The sequence below is a fragment of the Hipposideros armiger genome, unplaced genomic scaffold, assembly GCF_001890085.2.
Source record: "Hipposideros armiger isolate ML-2016 unplaced genomic scaffold, ASM189008v1 scaffold_61, whole genome shotgun sequence".
Classification (NCBI taxonomy): Eukaryota; Metazoa; Chordata; class Mammalia; order Chiroptera; family Hipposideridae; genus Hipposideros; species Hipposideros armiger.
Window position 1 is genome coordinate 3,467,710 of NW_017731411.1, and position 25,063 is coordinate 3,492,772.

A 25,063-nucleotide genomic window follows, 5' to 3' on the forward strand; every position below is an offset into this window, starting at 1 on the left:
CTCCAGGTCGAGCTGTTGTTCAGCATCTTAGCTGTAGAGGGCAGTGTCACTGGCCCTCATGTGGGATCCGAACCGGGGCCCTGCTTCTCAGAGCTGGCATCCCAAGCCAGCTCTTAACCAACACGCCACTCAGCTGGCCCAGCATTATTATTTTTTTCAAGGAACTCTATTCTATGTTTTGAATTAATCAAATCAAATAATTGTGCAGAGATTGATTTCTAATTTAGCATTCACTTGTATGGATAGCAGCCAAGAAGAGAAGGAAGAATGTTTTATTAGATATGTGGGATAATCTTTTGCTATATCTATCTATCTATCTATCTATCTATATAACATATTATATATATAATTTAAAAATAAAGGCTTCCTTAAAAAAATATCAAACTGCACAGAATTCTGTGAAATTAAAAAGTGCAAGTGCCCTTCTTCCTAGCCCCAATTAAGTAGCTACCACTATTAACGAGTCTGGTGTATATTCCTTTAGAAGTTATCTATGCATACAGGAATGTGTGGGTGCTTTTTGCTTTGTTTTGAAATATAAATAATTCTATGGATCCTTCCTAATATATTAAGAAGTACAAAAGCAACAAATGAGTACTAAATCCATAGGTTGCATTCCCCCATCACATACAATTCCCCGGTATCTCAGGGAGGGTCTATAATCTCCCTTCCAGGCCTGCACTTCAGCATATGCACAATGAAACAGCTTTCCGCAATGCAGCAGCAATGACCGTCATGCTAGTACCTATTATTCAGCTCCTGCATCTTGAACTTCAACATCTAGCAGTGCATTTAACATATATCTGTTAACAACATGCATTTTAATATCATATGACTCATTAAATTAACAGAACCCACAGATATTAAGGAACTAGGTACAGTTACTAAAAGTATCCACTTATTTGTCTAATGATTGAATTATGCCTTCTTTTCTTGAGAACTGAGTTTTTTCCCCTACTTTAAGTGACTAGATAAAGGGTTTATGTGCGTGAGCTTCTCTAGCTAAATGTTTCCCTGAAACCCAGCAGTGAAGTTCAGAACAATGCAAGAAAAAAACTGACCACACACAATGTCAACTAAATGTAGTCCTACTCTACACATTGGTTTTTCAGACACAATAACAAAGTGGTGACCTACTTTGCTGCAAAAAAGTCAAGAATCAATGCCATCTTCCTTTCTGGTTTTGAATCCTAGCACTGCCATTTGTTAAATGTGTGACCTCAGAGATTCTCTTAATCTCTCTGAACTTTAGTTTTTTGTATGAAACAAAGAAAAGGATAATAAAACCTGTGAAATTATGTGTCAGGCATGTAGCAGGCATAAAATATAGTGGTTGAGACATAGGCCAGATTGCCTCAATTCAAATGCCAGCTCCACTACTTATGCTGGGTGGCACTGGGAAAATTACTGAACTTCTAATGATGCCTCGGTTTCTTATCTATTACGTGGGAAAAGTCATTGGATCATTTTGAGGATTAAGTAAAATTATGCATTTAGTATGATTTTGGGTACTGACAATAATGGTTTAATACATATTTACTGTTATTATAAGTGTAGGCCCTCCATAAAACTTTCCTTTCTCTTCCTATCTTTCATTCTTCTCGTTGACTTATCTAAATAGCCGAAAGTAAAATTTTAAAGCTCTGCTTTTCTGGGTTATGAAGTGAGAGGCTGAAGGACTAAAGGTTACATGTTTTTAGGGACTGAATTGCATCCTCCCAGAATCCACATGTTGAAACCCTAACCTCCAATGTGACTGTATTTGGAGATAGGGTCTTTCAGGAGGTAATTAAAGTTAAGTGAGGTCATGATGGTGGGACACTAATCCTTAGGACTGGTGATCTTGTAAGAAGAGAAAGAGAGAAATTTCTCTTTCTCTCTCCCCTCTATGTGAGTATACAGTGAGAAGACGGCCATCTGCAAGCCAAGAAGCAAATTCTCTCCAGAAATCAACCTTGCTGGAGACCTTGACCTGGGACTTTCAGCTTTCATAACTATGAGAAAATAAATTTATGTTGTTTAAGCCCTCCCCACCCCCACCCCCCAGTTTATGGTATTTTGCTATGGTAGCTTGAGCAGACTAACATACATGATTTCTTTGCATCTTCAAACTAGCTTCTTGAAATATTTATTTTTAACAGTTTACTACCTCTCTACAGTAGCATTTTACAAGTAGGGGATGTTGCTGAAGCTGCAGGATATATAAAAAATGTAATAAATTAAGACATGATGAGAGTAAAGATCTTGATAACCAAGCTGAGATCTTTGGTTTGACTACAGTTTTCACAACTCAGATCTGGCCTTGAAGAAAACATCTTGCATTGCTGGGCCAAACAGACACTGCGCAGACAGAAGTCTGTGTGCAAATAGGGTGCCTGAGCAGTGAGGCTCATTAATATTATAAAAATAATGAGAAAACAAATCACAACATATACCTACAGAGTAAAAGGGAAGTATGTCATCTTTGAAACCAAATGAGCAAATGATTTACTTCACAAATTAACTCAAAACCATGTATCTTCAATGGGATACAGAGGAGGATGTTTAGGAACAGATATTAAGTAACTTGCCTAGGTGACACTACCTGGTAAAACTGGGGGTTCAGTCCGGGCAGCCTGGCTCTGGATTTGTGCTTTTTAAAGCATTACAAAATCCACTGGCATAGGTAGAGAAGAAATTCCCCCATGATAATCCCAATAGTTTACCCCGAGCAAAATAAAACAGAATAAATTGAAACTTTTCCCTTATCTCTTTGTAGGACACTGAAATAAATAGGAGCCGTCCCCCACCTCAAATTTACCACAATGAATTTCAATGCCCAGCAACAATGCTCAACATGATAAAAAATATCTTTCATAACCAGCAGCCAACACGGTTAATGGTAAAACACTAGATGTGTTCCCAATCAAATCATTAATACAGATGAATTACCTGTTGTCAATAATCATTACACTGGAGGGTGGAATTCCCAAGACATCACAGCTCTGTAGAAGTTCTTTTTTACGAATCTCCCCTTGATTGTAGTAATTTCCTGAGGATGACAAATATACAGTGGAAGATTTAACAGTGGAGATCTATCAATTCACTCATTCTTACCTCATCTTGTTCCCTAAAGGATTTAAGCTCCCTGAACATTTTGTGGTTATAATAAAAAGCTGAAGAAACTACAACGGTAAGGTTGCAGTCAGAAGACTACCAGCAGCACAATCTAGAATCACCATTTACTTCTTCCCCATCTCTGTATCTGTCTCTATGTCAGTTTGCCTGTCTGCATCTTAGCTGCGTGCTATAGGTAGCGCTGTGCATGGCCAAGAGCAATGGCTTTGGAGTCAAGCAGATTTAGGATTAACACTTCTATAACCGCTCAGAACAAGTGGGGGACCTGAGCATACTATTCATTTGAGACCCTTTAAATCAACAGTCATCAAATATCTGTTAAACATTTATTTAAAGAAGAGTCTTCCAGAAAAATGTGCAGAAAACATTTAGGAAAATAGTCTCCTTTGAGAAGTTTAGCAAGCAGCTATCCCAGAATGCCCTTAAGGGACCTTGACCACATCAGCACCCCCAAATAGCTTACATTTTCTTTATTTGCCCAACACATATACTATACTTCCTAAGAATAGTTCTGCTAAGTACAACTTGTCTGTCCCTTATGAATAATGTACAATGAAATTTTGGTACCATTTAAATTGTACTTATGAGCAATTGTACAGCTAATGCACCCCTTACTTAAACTCTGCAGCAATTAATTGTATGTATAATTTGTGCTGGTTACTTAACAGTCCTGAACCACATTTTTTCCACATGTAAAGTGGGAATAATGGCCATCTCATAGGCTTTCCTGAGGATTACATGAACTGATACATATCCACCCACTTTGGTACTCAGTGTTAATTTTCTCTTTCCTTGACTTCTTTATCTTTACCTTCCCCCTTCTCCTCTTCCTTTCTTCCTGAATTACAATTTATCTTCATCATCCAGTTCAAATGGCCTTCCCCTCTGGGAAGCCTTGTCTTAATTTCCCTGGCAAATAATCATTTCCAGTATTCCGCTCATAAGTGTGAACTTTTCCCCATGATCAATTTTTAATTGTGAAATGTCATTGACTTTAAAAGTCACGGTCTCATTCAACTTTGTATCATCCTGGTGGCCAGCACACTGCAGGCACTCCTGAAGCACTGAACAAAGAGAGGCCTGCTTGCTGTTCCAGATAACTCAGAGAAAAACTCCATGTGAAACCTTTCAACTTTGGCAGGGGTTACTCTAGTGCTAGTTTTGAACTGTTTAAACCCAGATAGGAGACAGTCATTACATTGTATCTAACAAAGGGACTAACCCCCATTGGACTCCAGATAACAGCTTAATTTTGTATTGTTCTCAACACAATTAACATTTTAAAAAAAGTCAGATAGAAACTAGTCAATTTTGTACTGGTTATTAGTATTTTAGGTTCCTCTCAAAATCATATGCTTACACTCTCCAATTTTGTCTCAAGGTTACTTGATGTTTGGTGATAAAGGGCCTAATGTACACCAGTGATACGATTCCTGAGTTCAGGGGCCGTGCAAATCAGAGCCTGCTTATGGTTGTGAGAAACTGCTTCGAATTGAAGCTAATGTGTTTATGGAGCTGGTTTTATTGCTTTGTGTTTAAATAATTTAAAAAAGGTTAGGGAGTTAAATCAAAGATCACTTTAAATATTTTCACTAAGTTTGGTGAACATGTAGGAACTTCAACAGATTAAATGTCTGAGATTTTTCAGCAGCTCTTCATTGAAACACTCTAAAACAGCGTCCAAGTTGGGTAGCTGCACCCCGGGAGGCACAAGATAATATGTTTCAGTGGAGGAGAAGCTTTAGAACTTCTTCTTTTTTTGTTAGCTGAGCCATCCTGCCACCTGTTGGTAGCTCAGCAGCAGCTCAGCTCGGGCTGGGAATTGAACTGGCGACCCTGTTGCTCAGAGCTTGCACTCTTGAGCAAGCTCTTAACCAACTGAGCCACTCAGCTGGCCCTAGAACTTCTCTTGATCTGTTTACTTTGTCTTTTATAAATGTCAACTTTTGTTAATATTTTATAATGTACACATTAGTTCAGTGTCCATGCACTTAATACAACTATAAATATACAGTACATATAATGGGAGTATATCCTCAAAAGACCTGGGTTCTCCAAAAGAAGCTGAAACCAAAAGTGATAGACCTTATTTCATTAGAATGTGTCCACAGAACCCAGTTGGAGATTTAAAAAATGAAACTAGAATAAAAAAAGGGGCAAATTACCCAATTAGACATTTCTCCAAAGATAAGACAAATGGCCAATAAGCACATGAAAACATGCTCAATATCATTTGTCATTATGGACATGCAAGGCAAAACCACAATGAGATATCAGTTCATACTCACTAGAATAGCTGTAATTAAACAAAAACAACCTGAAATAAACAAACGGAAAATTACAAGTGTAGTTGAGGATGTGGAGAAATTAGAACTCTTGTGCACTGCTGGTGGAAACATAAAATGGTGCAGCTGCTGTGGAAAATAGCTTGGTGATTCCTCAAAAATTTAAACACAGGATTATCATAACTCAGCAATTCTCCTCCCAGGTATATACCCAAAGGAATTGAGAACAGACTCAAACAGATGCTTGTATACCCATATTCATAGCAGCATTATTCACAATAGCCAAAAAATGGAAACAATCCAAGTGTCCATAAACAGATGAACGGATAAGCAAAATGTCATTAACTAGCCAATATGGGAAACCGTCTTTTTCTGAATATGACAGGTATATTTGTATCAGATGAAGTGAGAAGTATGTACTGCTTGAGAACAGTGTCCAACTCATTGCAATGAACAGTTATAACAAGTATTTTCAACACTAAGCTCTTCAAAATTCATAATATTTTTATTATTCCCATCTTATTCTTTTATCAGATTAGTCTTATTGCATTTTCTTTCTCTTTCACACTTGTGTTTTTTCCTTTTCACTGTTCACAGGCAATCTTTGTCACTGTGGATTTTCTCTTTGGTCTCTGACATGATCTCTTCCCTAATGTTTATTAGCATTTCGTTCATGATTTGTCATAGTTTAAGCAAGTCCTTTAATTTTGCACTTAAAACTTTAACTCATTAAGTAAATAAAAGCTCTGAAAAGCTTGTAGCATTCTTCAACTAAGTAAATACTCAACAGGACATAAACATTTTTATAAACACATGTTAGATGGAAAACTTAAGATTTTTTAAAAGAAATCTTAATTGTATTGGATCAGAAAAAAAAAGAGTTAGACAGATCAGACTAACACTTTTGACAATGGAGCTAAATACATCTCAATATGGGAAACTTTGAAGAATTATTCATGATTAAAAATCATTATTAAGGGCTGGCCAAGTGGCGCGTTGGTTAAGAGCTGTCTTGGGATGCCAGAGGGCCCTGGTTCGGATCCCACATATGAGGGCCAGTGACACTGCCCTCCACAGCTAAGATGCTGAACAACAGCTCAACCTGGAGCTGGGCTGCCGTGAGTCGCCGGCGATGGCGTAGGCGTTGCCATGGGCTACCGTGTGTAGCCAGCAGCCAGCATGAGCGGCCAGCAGCCACAGTGAGTGGCCGTCCAGAAGCAGGCGACTGATCTGCCTCGCCTGGGAAGAGCGCAATGATGGTGCCAACTTGGGCCAGTGAAGCAACGTCCTCCACAACTAGACTAAAGAATAAAAAGGATAGCAATGTATCTGTTCCCCTTCCCCCAATTCCCCAGCGCTGTTCCCATACCCCAAGTCCCCAATAAAAATCTTTTTTTTTTTAAAAAAAAGATAGGCTCTCTTAAAAAAAATCATTATTAAAAATAACCTGATAAGTTCTGTTTTAGGGAATATGGTGAATCAGATGTCTAGAGAAACCCTCTTAGCATAGAATACCTGATCACGTGAAATAAAAGGTAAACATGTTTTAGAATGTATGGCTGAATTAGCAGGAAAGTAAGGGCTATCTTTGGAGGTCCTAAATAATAGGTAAGCACAAATCTAGACAAGTAAGGTGTCACCTTGAGAGTATCTGCGTATGCCTGGTGGCCTAAAGCAGGGTAGGAGGTAAAGCTTGGGCAGAAATAAGGAGATCTCCACACAAAGAAAGACAAGACCTTCAAAAGACAATACCTACAGTGGGGGAACTAGAAAAAAAACCTACCCTACATAGAGACGGTAGGGCCGTTATCTCTGTCTCAGACTTGGTTCTAGTGGAAGGGAAAGTAAGAAAAATGTCACCCCCCCCCCCAAGAACTGTTAAGTATACACTGATCTTCACTTGGTGTGACACATTGCATTTACCAAAAACAGCTATAGCACTATTTCTAGTCCCATATGCACTTCTATTGTAGAACCTTGCTGTTCCCTATCAAGAGGTGAAGTCTATTTCTCTCCTTGAAACTGAATGTGACTTGTGACTGCCTTGACAAACAGAATGAAGTGAAAGCAATACTGCATGATTTCCAAGGCAATATTGCTACCCCTAGCACTGGCTCTCTTAGGATACTTGCTCAGAAACACAGTCTCTAGGTTGTTAGGAAGCTTAAGGTGCGTGGGTTTACTATATCTGGACTGTATGTGGATATTCTGGCCAACGTTTCTAGCTAACTCAGAAGAGTCTAGTCCCCAGCCTTTGGATACTCCCTCTGAAGTACTAAGACAACTCTGCTGTCTGAAACCATGAGAAATAACATATTATTACTGTTTGAAAGTCACTAAGTTTCGAAACATTAGACAACTAGTGCACTTGTGATTGGATCCTGAGTTTACACTACCTCTGTGGATTGAAAAATCTCAATCTAAAATTTTAGTTTAGAGTGATCTAAAGTAGTGTCCTTTGGGCTGGCCGAGTGGCACATTGGTTAAGAGTTGGCTTGGGAAGCCAGCTCGGAGCAGCAGGGCCCCGGTTTGGGTCCCACATGAGGGCCAGTGACGCTGTGCCCTATACAGCTAAGATGGTGAACAACAGCTTGACCTGGAGTTGGGCTGCCATAAGTCGCTGGCGACCGCGTAGGCTGCAGTGGGCTCCTGTAAGCTACTGTGAGCTGCTGGCAGCAGACGTGAGCTGCCAAGAGCCGTCCAGTGACCAGCGACCGATCTGCCTCATCTGGGAAGAGCGCAATGATAAAACCAACATGGGCCAGTGAAGCGACGTCCTCCACAACTAGACTGAAGAACAAAAGGATAGCAACTTGTCTGTTTCCCTTCCCGATTCCCTATTGCTGTTCCCCTCTTCCAATTTCCCAATAAAATCTTTAAAAAATAAAAAATAAAAAACAGTGTCTTTTGCTGCCTGGATGAAGCAAACGTAAATCATCAAAATATCACAAATATGGTTCCAGAAGTATGCTTACAATTAAAAAAAAATTAGAAAGTACACATGGCAACAATTCAGAATGAGTTACTCAAAGAGCAGAATCAGACACACAGACTGCAGAAATTGGAATTATTACACTAGATATGTTTAATATATTTAAAGAAAGAGAATATCAAACTGTGAGGAAGTAACAAGAGAATAATATTTGCAAAAAGAACTTCTAGATATGAGAAACAGATTAAAGGACAAAATTACTAATCATCTTACTATTACATATGTAAGACCTTTATTATAAAATTATTAATAGACATGAAACTATTAATAGACATAAGAGAAGACACATTAAAGGCCAATACAAACGAGGAGATACCATAAAAAATCATAGATGGAAAGACTGCTGTAAAAGCTACAGTAATTAAGAGCATGATTTTGGCTCAAGGATGTTGAACTGACTAAAAGAACAGGATATAGATCAGAAATACATGAAAATCTGATATAGAGGGGAAAGGATGAGCTAAATTGGTTTTCCTGATTCCAGTCTTTCCCTCCAAACCATTCTCCATATTGCCACCCGAATGAGCTTTCTAAAGCACAGAACTGGTTGGGTTAATTCTCCACCAAATGTATTCAATAATTCTACTATGTACTATAGCTTTCTCCCATGTGTGTATTAATAGGTTACATAAATTGGGAGAAATGTTGGACTAAATAAATTTAAATATCATTTTTTTACAGCAAGACTTCTCAAAGATGTTGATATTCTAATAAGGACTGTGAACCTCTAAATGGGGGATAGCACATCTGGCTGATTTCCCCAAACTTGTCAGGCCAAAGCATTTTTTTTTTAAATAGTTGCTTGATGAACTAGTGTTTCTTGGAACATACACTGGAAATCAAAATAGTTATTTCAACTGACATAGCATACAAAGCAATGTGAGAGGCAGATTGATTGCTTTTATACTGTAATAGTTTAGGGCAGGGAAGACCTAGAGGATCCTGGCTTCTCCACCTTTGGTCAAGTACTTTTAACTTCTTCGTGATTCAGTTTCCAGATTTGTAAAACAAGAACACATTCTATATGTGTATAATGTTTTATATATTTAATAACTCCTGTCATAGGATTGCTGAGATTACATGAGCCACTAATAACAAAATACTGTATTTTTCCAGCTTCTCCCTACCCCTTAAAACTGGAGCTGCAGTTAGAATGACTCATTCATACAAGTCCAAGACTTACTGGTACTTTTACTATTGCCTAGGATGACTTGCCCCGTTTCCTATATATTCAGTCCTATTTTTAAAAACCAGCTCAAAAGAAAACCTCTTTGAAGAAGTTTCCTTAATCCAAACCCCTGAAAAGAGAATCCATGCTTTTCTTCATTTTGTGTCCATAGTACTCTCTATCACACCATTACAGCTTTCATTACATTGTATCACAAGTTATTCGCTTCCCATTTCTCGTTAGAATAAATCAGCAGTGTGGGCAATATTTAATTCATAGTTTTGAATGAATTGGGGATTTTAAAAGTAGTTTTAAAAATTACAAAAGATATCAATTTAAATGGCAAGTTGGATTTAGAGAAAATAATGAGACAACAATAAAGATACTGAGTGGGCTGGCCGAGTGGCGCATTGGTTAAGAGTTGGCTTGGTATGCCAGCTCTGAGCCGCAGGACCCCGGTTCGAATCCCACATTAGGGCCAGTGACGCTGTGCACTCTACAGCTAAGATAGTGAACAACAGCTGGACCTGGAGCTGGGCTGCCATGAGTCGCCGATGGCGTAGGCTGCAGGAGCTGCAGTGGGCTGCCATAAGCTACTGTGAGTGGCCGGCAGCCAGCATGAGCTGCCAAGAGCTGCTGTGAGCGGCCATCCAGTGGCCAGAGACCTATCTGCCTCACCCGGGAAGAGTGCAATGATAATACCAACATGGGCCAGTGAAGCAACATCCTCCACAAAAGACTGAAGAACAAAAGGACAGCAACTTGTCTGCTCCCCTCCCTCAATTTCCCAATAAACTCTTAAAAAGAAAGAAAGAAAGAAAGAAAGAAAGAAATACTGAGTGTTTAATAAGTGCCAAGGGCCTACTTTTTAAAAAAAATTTGAAACAATTCTGATTTTTGGTCCCAGCCTATTGAAAAATAAGGAGAAATTTATTAAAGAATCCAGTACACTTATAATACTTTGCAAATAAATCCAGGCTTCTCTTGCAGATCTTTTACCAAATTTGCCTATAACTTGACTCCTATAGTAGTAACATAAAACCTAAATAAAATAAAAAGCAAACAAAAAAAATGAGGCCTTTAACTGCATCTATTTTCAATTGATATCCTCACTAGCACAAACTGAGAAAAGTGCTTAGACCCAAATTTTCAATAAATATGAAAATGGTTTAATCTTACTAGCAACAAAAGATTTTGTGGGGAAAAAAGTGTTAATCGAGGAATATAAAAAAATACAAGTCAATGCTAGAGAGGGTATTATATTAAGACAGACTCGGGCTGGCCGAGTGGCGCGCTGGGTAAGAGTTGGCTTGGGACGTCAGCTCTGAGCAGCAGGGCCCCGGTTTGGATCCCACATGAGGGCAAGTGACGCTGTGCACTCTACAGCTAAGATGGTGAACAACAGCTTGACCTGGAGCTGGGCTGTCGTGAGTCGCCGGCGAAGGTGTAGGCTGTAGTGAAGCTGAAGTGGGCTGCCATAAGCTACCATGAGTGGCCGTCAAGTGGCCAGAGACCAATCTGCCTCACCCGGGAAGAGTGCAATGATAATACCAACATGGGCCAGTGAAGCGAAGTCCTCAACTAGACTGAAGAATAAAAGGACAGCAACTTGTCTGTTCCCCTTCCCCGACTCCCCAACGCTGTTCCCCTCCCCCAATTCCCCAATAAAATCTTAAAAAAAAAAAAAAGACAGACTCTCACTGCCTGTCAATAAGAATGTAAATTGGTGTTTTGGGGATGCAATTTACATGAAAAGCCTTAAAACAGCCAAATTCAGAAATCAGTCCTAATGAAATACTATGAAATACATATTGTTCACTGTTATTGTAATAAACTGGACCCCCCCCCCCCCCAAATATACATACAATAAGGTATGACTAAATTAAGGCTTATCTATGAAACCATTTAAAGTTACATATCTTGTTCTTACCAACATGGGTAAATGTTTAAATTATAAGTTTCACAAGGACATGGTCCTTAGCCAGCTTGTTTTCACTGTTTTATTCTTAGGGCATAGAATAAGGCCTAGCATATAAATTTTTTTTTAATTAAAAGTTTTTTTAGAATTAAAACTTTATTGTTTTTAGAGCAGTTTTAGGTTCATAGCAAAACTGAGGTGAAGGTAAAGAGATTTCCAATTTACCCCCTGCCCCTACACAGGCATAGCCTCCCCCATTATCAACATCTCCCAGCAGTGGGACATTTGTTACAATTGATGAACCTACATCATTATCACCCAAGGCCCAGTTTACATTAGGATTTATTCCTAGTGTTGTGCATTGTATGGGTTTGGACAATGTATAAAGACATATATCCATCATTATATCATACAGAATATTTTCACAGACCTAAAAAAATCTTCTGTACTCCACCTATTCATTCTTCCTCCCATCTCAACCCCTGGAAACCACTGATATTTTTACTGTCTCCCTAGTTTTGTATTTTCCAGAATATCATGTAGTTGGACTCATACAGTACGGCCTTTTCAGATTGGCTGCTTTCACTTAATAATACGCATTTTAAGTTTCCTCCATGTTTTTCATAGATAGCTCATTTCTCATCCACTGCCTGAATGCACCAATTTATTTATCCACTTACTGAAGGACACCTTAATTGTTTCCAAGTTTTGGCAATTATGAATAAAGTTGCTATAAACTCTTGTGTATAGGTTTTTGTATGGACATGTTTTCAACTCCTTTGGGTAAATAAATATCAAGTAGGGTAATTGTTGGATGGCTTGGTAAGAGTATGTTTAGTTTTATAAGAAACTGCCAAACTAATTGCCTTCCAAAGTGGCTTAACCATTTTACATTCCTACCATTGATAAAAATGAGAGTTTCTGTTGCTCCACATCCTCAGCAACATTTGGTGTTATCAGTGGTCTGGATTTTGGCCATTCTAATACTGTGTACTGCACATAAATTTTAAATAAAGATTTGCTAAATGAATGCAAAAATAATGCTGTGAAAAATATAAAATTGTATAAAATGTGATTTCTGTACAGAAAAAGAACTGGAACAACACACAACTAAATGGGAAAAGAGGTCATGGGCATTTGTAAAAAGCAGCTTTATTGAGGTATAATTTTACGTATCATAAAATTCATCCATTGTATATGTACAGCTCAATTACTTCATTCATACAACTGTGCAATTATCACCATAATCTATTATCATAGTCAATTTTTGTTTTCTCATTCCATCTTTTCTATATGGTAAAGGAGGCCTTATTCTCTGAAAGGCCCCGTCACTGAAAGTTGGGTGGTGTTGAACTATAAAATTATTTTCTAGTCTAAAGATCTGAGTCTACCTCTTCAATTTGACATGTGCCTCTTTTTAGCACAAAGTGGATTTTAAAAGCAGCAGGAAGGTTCTTTGCTGCCGTTAGAAGAAAAACTTCAAGGGTTGCGAAAGTATGATACCCAGATTCTGTTCGGTGTACTGTGGTACACTAAGATCATTATTCTTGGTCCTTCTGCAAATAAAAAGGTTCTACAGAATAATGAGCACAGCCGCAGTTCCCAACGGAAACGTAGGTATTGAACGGAATAAAATGTGAGCAGTTACGTAGTGCTTCTCAATCCTGCTAGTAGACAGTGGAGTACACAAGGTGTGTTCCTCCGGCGACCCACATGGGAAGCTGGCCGCTACAGTCCCTAGGCTGGAGCCATTGATTCTCTGTAAAGCGTCCAGAGAAGGGACCTTCGGAGTATTCACTTAGCTTTCTAAAACAGAGAATCCTTCGGGAAAAAATTGACTGAGATAGGTTAGCACCTAAATACCCTTCACAGCCCGGGCTCCCAGCGTCCCTCCTGTAGCCTCCTACCTGCAGAGAAGCAGAGCAGGAACACTCGGTGCCTCAGGCGGGCCAAGCCTAGCACAGTGGGAGCAAAGAACATGGCTTCATCGTCGGGGTGCGCGATAACCAGGAGGGTACGGCTTTCGCCTCCCAACAGGCCTGCCTGTTCCTGACCCTTCATTCGTTCCAAGTAGTCCCACACCCAGAAGAAGACGGACGCTAGGACCACCACTGCCAAACCCAGAACGCCCACCGCTTCCATGCTCGGTAAGTGGCACTGCGCCTGCGCAATAGGAAAAGGTGCCGCTGACCCTGACTCCCGCGGGAAAACTGCACTCGCGGAAATTGCGTTCCGACTTGAAGTCCATCCTGCCAACACGCTCGGATGGCTTGAGGGTTTAAATGTCGGGTTCCTGTTGTGGTTTTACACTGACGCCTCCCAGCACTTCTTTATCGAGTTCTCTCCACTATGCAGCATTTACGAGGTCTGTACCAGCTTGGTTTCAAAGTTGAACGGAATCCTTTCCCGTCCAGTTTTCTACCCCTGTCCTCACAGTACAATAGGTTTAAAGGGAAGCGTTTCCTAAAATAAACCCCACATCTTGAGTACGGGTACCCTCCTCTTCACCATTTCTTAAAACCCAGGACTTTCTCGTAACTATATAGTTAGCCTCTTATCCGGATGAAGACCGATTGTTTTTCCTGTTTTTGGTTGGGGAGCGGTGGCTTCTCTAAAGGAAAAGTATGCGGTTACGATGAACCGTTCAGTCATTTAATTAGAAGGCTACGGCTGAGAGCGCACTTCGTAGTCGCAAGGGCCACAGGCTCCTGTGCGGAGTGACTTTGAAGACCGACATCATGGACAAATCGGCTTCGCCCGTATTTCAGTGAAGTCTTGGTGTGATTTACAGCCGGGGCCCTGGAAAATATCTTGGGTAGATCGACGTGCACTCCTCCGGCTCCCAGTACGTGGAGACGGGCTTCCCTCCCCGCAAGCCCGGGGACCCAGGAGGCCGCCGCCATCTCGCCGCGCCGCGGAGGGGGTCGCAGGACCCGAGGCATGGCCTTGGGTCCCTCCATTTCCCACGTTCGGGGAAAGGCCCGTAGTGCGGGGCAGTCGGTCGGCTCGCGGGGGGCGCCCCACCTCAGGTGCGCGACCGCAGCGCACTGGTCAGGCACAGAACGGCGCTGCCCCGGCCTGTTTTCGCTTGAGGGGACAGCCGCCGCAGGCCGCGGGGAGACGTGAGCGGACAGGCGCGGGGCAACCCAGGAAGATCAGCCGAGGTAACAGCGCGCTCGGCCAGGAGGAGGGAGTCAGTCCCCCAACCTCCCGGAAGGAGGAGGAGCTGGCGCCGGAGCCGCCTTAGCCGCGGCCGCCAGGGCTGGGGGGAGGGAGAGGGGTTGAGTCAAGATGGCGGCTAAGGTGGCGATGCAGCAGCACCCGCGGCGGCGGTGGCTGGAGTGAGCGCCCAGCTCGCCGAGCCAAGCCAGGTCCCGAGATAGGGACGCGCGCCGGGGCTGCGTCCCGCTCCTCAGGCGCGGGGGCGCGCCAGCTACCACGCTCCGTCAGCTCCTGGTGAGTAGGCCCCGGCGCCCACAGCCCCAGTCTCCCGGCCCCCGCTCTGTCGGGGGCTTCCGCGGGCTCTCAGGGCACCGGCCGCGGGGGCGGCTTGGCGGCCCAGCGAGGGGAGTCGTGGGCCTTGCAGGTCGGGACCCGCCCCAGCTTCCCGGTCTCTTCCCCTCTGCCGCCCAGGACAAGTCGGGCGCGGCGGGGAGCTCTGGCTGGGCGAGTGGAGGAGGTTTATGGAGTTTGGAGGAAGAATGGGCTGCGGCCAGCCTGGGGCCGTCAGAGAGGTGTCCTGTGTGAAGCGAGCTTGCGGAGCCCGGAGGGCGGACCAAGGGAGGCAGAGTGGGCCGGGGGGGGGTGGTGACCCCGGGCGGGGCCGGCACAGGTGGCGGGCCTGGGCTCACTCTGAGGCGGAGTTGGTGGCCGTCTTGGAGTGTAGAAGGGGTTAGGGAGGGTGACAGCGATGGACAAATGCATGAAGAGCAAACTGTTCACCTTTCTAACCAAACCACTCCACAGTGTAATGGCGAAGGGTGAGCAGTGGTGAAGATGGCAAAGATCGGTACCCGGTACATTCCGCCTTTTATTATTGGTGTTTCAATGTGCGAAGTCGGTGAATTCTTTTTTTTGGTATAAGAAGGACTTGAGAAACTATAATTGAGAAATCAGTCTTAATGGAGAGGAGACTGGATTTGTATTCTTCGAATTAACTGGATTTAGGTATAGTTATGTATCAAAGGTGTGGATGGAAATAAGTGATATTTATGAAAAGTCTCAGGAAGTGTCAGTTTTCTTATACTGATGTTGCATGCCACAGTGCCGCTTCAACAGTTAACCTTGGAGAGCAGTGGTATGGGTAATTCTAATCTTTGGGATTAGTGTATTCACCTGTATCAGATTTGTTTCCCTAGTCATATCTTCATTATATTGAAATTTGCATTCCTTGTGTGCACCCTGGTGAAGCAGCGATGGGAGGCAGAACATTGCAAAGAGCAACAGGCCCGGGATTATACAATGCCTACAAATATTCATTCATTTGTTCAACATGTCTTGATCAATAGCTGCTGCTGATGGGTCATGTGTGATTGTCCCTTAGATAACTGAAGAATTGATGACATTATTTAATTTTTAATGGTTTTTCGAAAATGTTTTGACGTACCTTTTCATAAAGATATTTATTGAGTGAACCAATTTGCCTGGGCTCAGGAGAAGACCAATTTAAAAATCTTATTTAGACATGGGTAAAAATTACAGAAGAAATATAGTCAAGTTGTTGGACTTTATTTTCTCATTCTGTTAAAATCCAGCAGAAGTTTGTTTATTTTAATATTTATAGTACACAGTTGCTTTGCCTTGCTTTAAGCACATGTGTTAATGGAAATCAAGGTTAACACACGCATGTATAAATAATATACACATGCATACATAAGGATGTACTCTTTTCTCTTACCAAAGGCCTGCCATATGTGGGACTACTTCCCTGGAGAAAATATGATAGAAAGAGTCCTGATTCTTCCTTTAACTATGTGACAGTCTGGAACATGATCGACCTTTCTGTGCTTCAGTTTCCTCACCTGTGATAATGGGAAAACACCTACTCTCCTAGGGTTGGCTGTTGTGAGCTAATAGTTATGAAATTAAACAGATTGAAAAGGTTATATTTCTGTGAGGTAGTAACAGCTCCCTCTGCACTTGTGAAATGCTTTATTTGAATATCTCTCATGGTATTTACACTTTCTGCTTTGTATTTAGGTTTTTTATTTTTTACATAACCTGTTTTATCTCTTGAGGGCAGGATAGACCCTTCTCTGCTTTTATCTTTTAAGGCACCATGTAGGATTTTATTTTCTGTGTAGGACATTGACATTGCAAATATTTGTTGAATAAATATTGTATTCTAATTTAGAAAAATATATTCTCATTACAACTTACCCGAATATACTTGTTATTTGTCTGCTGTGACATATATATATATATAGCCATAGATTCTCTCAATGGCCTCTGAAGAATATATGTTTTAACTGGATGTCTTGTTGTGTTTCACCATATAGTGAAACATAAGTATTTGACCTGCCCACATAATTAAAAAAAAACAACACAAAATGCTCAAAATTAACTTATGTTTTTTTGAATTTTAATTGAGTAAAAGTTTGTTTCAAAGCTAGGCAAATTTAGATTAGTCAAGTTTTTTTTTTTAATTTGTGAAGTGACGAGGTTTTCTTGTCATTGCTATCTGTGGTTGAAAACAAAGGCCTTTGAATAGGCCAGGGATCAATAGGTAAATGTCGGTGTATTTGTTACTCCGTTTTTGTGTTTGTTTTGTTATTCAGTTTTTGGGTTTTTTTTTTAAGATTTTATTGAGGAATTGGGGGAGGGGAACAGCGCGGGGGAATCAGGGGAAGGGAAACAGACAAGTTGCTGTCCTTTTGTTCTTCAGTCTAGTTGTGGAGGATGTGGCTTCACTGGCCCACGTTGGCACCATCATTGCGCTCTTCCAGGGCGAGGCAGATCAGTCGCCGGCTTCTGGACGGCCGCTCAAGCTGGCTGCCGGCTACACACGGTAGCTTATGGCAGCCCACTGCAGCAGGGGACTGCAGCCTACGCAGTCGCTGGTGACCCACAGCAGCCCAGCCCCAGGTCGAGCTGCTGTTCAGCATCTTAGCTGCAGAGGGCAGTGTCACTGGGCCTCATATGTGGGATCCGTACCGGAGCCCTCTGGCATCCCAAGCCAGTTCTTAACCAACGCGCCACTCGGCCAGCCCTGTTATTCAATTTTAATTGTATTTTGTGATCTGTCTTACAATTTCATTTTTTTATTTTTTAAAGATTTTATTAGGGAATTGGGGGAGGTGAACAGCATTGGGGAATGGCGAAGGGGAACACTTTTATGTCCTTTTGTTCTTCAGTCTAGCTGTGGAGGACGTCGCTTCACTGGCCCACGTTGGTATTATCATTGTGCTCTTCCCGGGTGAGGCAGATCAGTCGCTGGCCATTGGACGGCTGCTCACGGTGGCTCACGGCAGCTCATGAAAGCTCACGAAAGCTCACGCCTGCTGCCGGCCAGCCCCACTGTAGCCTACGCCATCGCCAGCAACCCACGGCAGCCTAGCTCCAGGTCGGGCTGTTGTTCACCATCTTAGCTGTAGAAGGCGCAGCGTCACTGGCCCTTCATGTGGGATCTGAACCCCGGGCCCTGCTGCTCAGAGCTGGCATCCCAAGCCAACTCTTAACCAGTGTGCCACTCGGCCGGCCCCAATTTCATATTCTTATTGATGCCTGGAAATGATAGAAGTCTTGTATATTTAGTTCCTCCCATCTGTTCTTTTACTTCAGATATTGTATTTTACTAGAATATGGTACAAAGTAGTAAAAGTTGATCATTTATTATGTGTGGACTTACTTGTTGATTAGAAAGATAAGAGATTTATGTATAGTTCGTTCACTTGTTCAACTGGTGCCTTTATGTTCACAGCACATTACAAATGCTATAAAGGTATAAAGTTGAGCAGATTAATATGTGCACAAATTGCTCACTCTGTAGATTGCCTGATATTTTGTCCTTTTCAAGTTTGAGGATGCAAGAAGTACATTTAGATAGATGGTTAAGAAAACATTTTGTTTGTTTCTTTTTCTGTCAGGACTTATTAGGAGTATTGAAAAGCTTCTGTCATGTAGCAGTAACTGTATGTAGAGCATCTGTTTTTTATTTTGGTATTCTTGTGGTTTTCCTTGAACATTTTTACTATTTTACTACCATTTTTTTCTGCTGCAGAAGTGTATGTGGTCAAAATATTACTTGGATAGTCTTCAGATACAACATTTTTTTTTTCTGGGTTCTCTTTGCATTTGAAGGTGAGACTGTACAAAGCAATGTTAATGTTTCTGTGGAGTTCTTCAGTTTGACTCTTCCACATGTGCTGTTACTTTTACTGAAAAGCAGTCTCAAAAACAAATCTAAATTGGTTAAAATAAAATGCTAATAATTTATAGAATTATACAATGTACAGTCATATAGGTTATCTGCAGATGCTTCTCGATTATCCTTGGTGAGGTTACGGCCTGATAAACCCATCCTAAGTTGAAAATATGGTAAGTTGAAAATGCAGTGAGTACACCTGACCTTCTAAACTTCATAGCCTAGCCTACCTTAAACACATGCCCAGAACACTTACATTAGGCTACAGTTGGGCAGTTATCTTGAATTTTGTCTCAAGAGTAATTGCCTTCTTCTTCTCACCAGAAGCAGGAGACACAGATGGGCATTTTGTAGACATGACGGGATGGGAAAACTCATAACACAATATCCAAATAACACTGGCAACACAGTACACTGTATAGAGTATCAGCTGTTTACCATCTTGTTTGCGTGCCTGACTGGGAGCTGCTGCTCACTGCTGCTGAGGCTCACTGCTGCTGACCAGCATCACAAGAGACTATAGTACATAGTGTGTATCACTTCACTAGCCCAGGAAAAGATCAACATTTGAAGTATGGTTTCTACTGAATGCCTCTCACTTCTGCACTATAGCAGAGTAGAAAAAAGTCGAGAGTCAAACGAATGTAAGTTGGGGACTGTCTGTAGTCTTCACTTGTTTTACAGGTGAATAAACTGAGGGTCACAGAAATGATCTGCCTAAATTGTTGTAATTGGGCACTAACAGAATCGAATTTTCGGACATCCAGTGTAGTGCACATACCATTATACCATATCATCCATGGGATGCATCAATGTGATGACTGACAGTTACTTAAAACAAAAATTGGGGTGGATGAAGAATCACAGATTATTTATTCAGATTAGGTATTGAATTTAAGGTATTTCTTTTTTTCTTTTTTAAGGATTTTTATTGGGGAATTGGGGAATGGGAACAGCGCTGGGGAATTGGGGGAAGGGGAACAGACAAGTTGCTGTCCTTTTGTTCTTCAGCCTAGTTGTGGAGGACGTTGCTTCACTGGTCCAAGTTGGCACTATCATTGCGCTCTTCCCGGGCGAGGCAGATCAGTCGCCTGCTTCTGGATGGACACACACGGCCGCTGCTGGCCGCTCACGCTGGCTGCTGGCTACATACTGTAGTCCATGGCAACCCACTGCAGCAGGGGCTGCAGCCTATGCTGGTCGCCGCCAGTCGCCGGTGAGTCGGCAGCCCAGCTCCAGGTTAAGCTGTTGTTCAGCATCTTAGCTGTGGAGGGCAGTGTCACTGGCCCTCGTATGTGGGATCCTAACTGGGGCCCTCTGGCGTCCCAAGCCAGCTCTTAACCAATGCGCCACTCGACCGGCCCGAATTTAAGGTATTTCTTAACTTTAAATTTCTGCAATGAAAATATAGTTTGAAAAAATTAGTGTTGATCTAAATTAGTAATATGATCACTGGGAATTACTTAGTTTGCTTAATTTTTTTTTTTTTTTTTTTAGTTTGCTTAATTTTTAATCTGCTATGATCAAACAAAAATGTCTTTGAGGTTATCTGGACCTAGTGACATTTCATGGAATTTAAGTATTACAGGAAATATTATGCTAATGGTTACCTCTGAAAACTAAACAATAGGTTAAATTACTTTATAAATTAACTTTGCTTGCTTTACTAACTCTCAAACTTCTAGATTTTTTTTTTTGTTTGAGTGCCTTTAGTTATATAAAAGCTTAGATAAATAGCATGAACATGACATGTATTCTTAATGCTATGTTGAAAAGCTCATATATAATATTAGTTTTCTGTAGGTACTCATGCCATAAAATTTATTTTAAAGGAAAAGGCGTACTATTCTTTTTAAACTGATAATCTCATATAAATACTGAAGCAAGGCGTATTTATTTCATTTGGGTTGTTAAATAACTTGCCTATTTTGTGTTGAATTAAGAAGGGTTGATTTTTCTCATACTGTGCTCTTTTCTGGAATGCTATTTTTCTACCTTACTCTACCAAATTCTGCCACATTAAATTCTGCATATTTTTTTGAGGCTTTGATCACATAGCACTTCATCCAGGAAGTCTCCCTACTCCCACTTCTTCAAAGATGTATATTTTTCATTCTGAAAATTCTTAATGCTTTACTTATGCCATTACTATAATATCATAGTTATTTATGCACATGTTCATGTAGTCTTTACTAGACTGGAAGCCCATTGTGGCCATGTCTGTATCTTAGTCTTTAATCTTTTCCTGCTTCCACTCTAAGAATAACACTCTGTACCCAGGAAGTATGTAGTAGAAATTTGTTGAATTCATAAAAAAGAGCATAGTGGGCCAGCCGAGTGGCTCAGTTGGTTAAGAGCTCGCTCAAGAGTTTGAGCTCTGAGCAACAGCAGTTCGATGCCTGGCCTGAGCTGAGCTGCCAACAGGTGGCACGATGGCTCAACTTAAAAAAAATAAATAAAAGCATAGCTGCTAGAATTATTTGGTATGGTTATAGAAGCTGATACACATGTGGGAACTGGGAACTTTATGGTAAATAGTTTTTGGGAATTAAAAAACGGGTAGGAATTCACCAGTTAAAGGTAAAATGTCTGTAATCAGTGAATTATCAAAGCATTTCTTAAAAAAATGTTTCTGTCATTTACTGGGATTTTTGGGAGAAGGAGAAAGTAAACATGGGATTGATTCATGTCAGACTATTTGTATTTCCAGATAATTTAGAACAAGAATGTGTTAGTTTACATATGCAGGAACTTTTGGAGTAGTGTCAGTGCTAGGAAAAAATTGTGATTTAGGAATATTATAGAATCCCTGTGAAAGAATAGTACTGAAGTTATATCAAAAAGTAAATATTGGGTTGTCGGAAAAATCATGATGTGTTTTTTTCTGTTTTTAGTTGCAAAAATGCACCATCACTTTTCTGACAACCCAATATTTAAGTAGATTAGTGAATCACAAAGGAGGAGAAAAATCAAGATTATCAAATTATTTTCATTCCCCACCGCCACAGTGACTACTTGAAGAGTAAAATTTGGGATGTTCTTCTGTTTTTTTTTTTTTTAAATATACTTGTATAAACTGATATCAAACCAGAATAAATTGAGGTTGCATTTTTCTAGAAAAATGTGACTGTTAGATTTTTTATGAGGGTCACAGATTGCCTCTTCCCCCATACTTTTATTTAATTGACAGACTCTTTTTGTGATGTTTTTCTTGTCATACATAGTTCTGAGTCAGAATAATTAGTTTTAGGCCGTTCATTTCCCTTGACAATAACATACAGATTTGTATAATTTTGAAATGTTTGTTTTAAGTATTAATCATCATGCCTTTGAACTGTTCACAGATGTTAAACTTTGTATTGCCTTTAAGTTCTTTTAATTTAGTTTTGAATTACAATAACTTTTATGTATTTGTAATGAAACCAAAACTTGTGCTCTCTAGAAGTTACAGCCTAAAATACAGTGTGAATATTCAAGATGTAGGGAGTACATAGTCCATTAACTAACTTTCTCTCTCTCTCTCTCTCTCTCTCTCTCTCTCTCTCTCTCTCTCTCTCTCTGTATGTGTATGGGTGGGGAGAGGAAGGAGGGGAGGGAGGAGGAACTGAACAGAGCAGGAGGGAAGGGGTAGAGGTCACTCTGTTCACACAAAATCATTTTAATGAGTGAAGGACATGTTATTTTAAGATCTTTAGTTTCATTTATTATAAGCAATACATTATTTTACAGAAGTACAATATAGAAGCATATGAAGAAATTGAAAGTACCACTTCCTAGATGTAATGTGCTAAGTGTTTGTTCAATATTCTTTCAGTTTTTTTCTGTGTGTGTGTATAATTTTCTGTATTATGGGATCATACTATATTCTTTTGTATACTACTGTTCCATGTTGGTATATTTAGAACTAGAATTAACAGCTAGATAGTGAAAATACTATAATAGCTACATTATACTATAATTTGTTTAATCAATTTTTGGCCATTAGTGTTGTGTTTTGTCAGAAAAACAAAGCGGTAGTGAATTATTTGTGTGTGTGTGTGTGTGTGTTTATTTTGTATATTTGTGCAAGCAGCTTTGTAGGATAGATTCCTAAAGTGGAGTTGCTGTTATATGGATGATGTAAATTTGATATGACACAAGTATATTGGTATGCCCTAAATCCTGGCCAGCATGGGCTATTACAAATTAAAACATTCTGACAATTTAAGAAGTAAAAATGATTCTAATTGGCCTTTTATCAATCACTATCGAGGTTGAACATTTTTTAAGGAGGGGAGTTGTATTTCTTCTATAAATTGCCTGCTGTTGTTCTTTGATGGGGTCATTGGTCTTTTTCAGATTGACTTGAAGAGTTCTTTACATATTAGGTTATTCACTTTCTTCATACATATGTACATTCTCCCCTCCAGCTGTACTTTTGTGGTATTATTATGCAGTCAGATATATACAATTCAGCACTATGCTGTCTGTGTGATCTTGGGCGCATTACTTAACCTCTTCTAAGCCATGATTTCCTTATGTAGAATAGAGATAATGTAAATAACAGCAAAGTGGCTAGCTAGCACATGGTAAGTAATAAATGGTAGCTGTCTTCATTATTGGTCTATATATGGCTTCTGGGTTTCATGCTTTATTTAGAAAGACCTTCCTTACTCTAAAATTTAAAATATCTACCTATATATTAAGTGGAAAAAAGCAAAGCGAGGAATATTTCGTGGAGTATGCTACTCCATGTTTGAAGAGGAAAAATAATGTATGCATATTTGCTTGTATATTATAGGATATTTTTTAAACGAAGCCTAAGAAACTGTTAACATTGGTTGTTGTAGGAAGGAGAATTGAGCATCTAAGGCACATGAGTGAGAGAAAGACTTTTGACCATATACCTTTTTGTATTTTTAAAACAAGTCCCCAGATATTAATTTAATATTTTTATGATTTCTTTTTTCTTTCTTTTCTTTTTTTAAAAACTTCTCTATTTGATGCATCTGGAATTTATTTCTGATATAGGAAGTGAGATAGAGATATATTTTGGGGGATATATGTGCATATGGCTTTCCACCAAATAGTTAGCCAGAAGTGTGGGTACCATCCATTGCCCCTACTGATTAGACTTGCAACTTTTATCATTTCTTTCAAATATGTTTGGGACTGTTTCTAATCTGTCTATTATGTTCTCTTGATCTTTTGTATATTACCATATCCTTTAAATTATTGCTTTATAATTTTAATACTGGTAGGGTTAATCACCTGTTTATTACTATTTTATTAAGATTTTGATCATTCTGGTCTATATATTCTTCCACATGAACTTTAGAATTGTTCTGTGAAGTTCAAAAAGAAATCTTGCTGAGATTTTTGTGGGGAATACCAAATATTGACTGGGAATATTGAACTTAAAGGTTAGTTTAGGGAAAATTGACACCTTTATGTACTTCCTATTCTTTTGTTCAAATAGACTTTTATGTTCTTCAGGAGATTTTCAAACTTTAATTCAAACAAGTTCTGCACATGGCTTAATTTTTTTTGTTCAACAAATATTGTAGGGAATCAAACAGTTTATATTCTATGGAGAAAGACAGTACATATAATCAAGTAAAACAAACTAATTCATTTTAGGTTATGATTAATCTGTAAAGAAACAAAAAGGGTGATGTAATTGAGAGTAACTGGTGGGAATCTACCTTATAGTGTGGTTGGGAAAGGCCTGAGAAGATGACATTTGAACTGAATTTGAGGAGGAGTCAGTCAAGCCAGGAAGAAAATTCTAGGCAGAGAGTAAAGGACAAAGGCCTTAGGCAAGAAAGGGCTTGGCTGCATTGTGAAGGAACTGGAAGGAAGCTGCTGTAGCCAGAGCCTACAGAGCAACTGGGAGAGAAAGCAGGCCAGATCTGGTGGGGCCTTGTGGGTCATGAGTATTGGGATTTTAATTGAAGTTGCATGGTAAACTCTAGGGAATCATAAGTAAAAGAGTGATATGTTCTGATTTATGGCTTAACGAACATTTGGCTTTTTTTTTTTTTTTTAAGATTTTTATTGGGGAATTGGGGGGATGGGAACAGACAAGTTGCTGTTGCTTTGTTCTTCTGTCTAGTTGTGGAGGACGTTGCTTCACTGACCCAAGTTGGCACCATCATTGCGCTCTTCCCAGGCGAGACACATCAGTCACCGGCTTCTGGACTGCCGCTCCTGGCGGCTGCTGGCCGCTCACGCTGGCTGC

The 25,063-nt window shown here is 40.2% G+C and overlaps 2 protein-coding genes across 2 annotated transcripts in view; one reads left to right on the forward strand and one right to left on the reverse strand.

The window, feature by feature from the left end:
- Positions 1–14,638, reverse strand: part of PIGL (phosphatidylinositol glycan anchor biosynthesis class L) — a 61,181-nt gene extending 46,543 nt beyond the window's left edge. The window contains exons 1-2 of the mRNA XM_019641491.1: positions 13,388–14,638; positions 2,932–3,031 (exon numbers count right to left, since the gene is read on the reverse strand). Of these exons, the coding sequence (XP_019497036.1) occupies positions 2,932–3,031; positions 13,388–13,622 (335 nt within the window). The 5' untranslated portion in view covers positions 13,623–14,638. The remainder of the gene's footprint in view (positions 1–2,931; positions 3,032–13,387) is intronic.
- Positions 14,639–14,728: 90 nt separating this feature from the next.
- LOC109382174 (nuclear receptor corepressor 1-like) overlaps positions 14,729–25,063 on the forward strand; it is a 99,551-nt gene continuing 89,216 nt past the window's right edge. The window contains exon 1 of the mRNA XM_019641486.1: positions 14,729–14,936. The gene's annotated coding sequence lies outside the window, so the exon portion shown is untranslated. The remainder of the gene's footprint in view (positions 14,937–25,063) is intronic.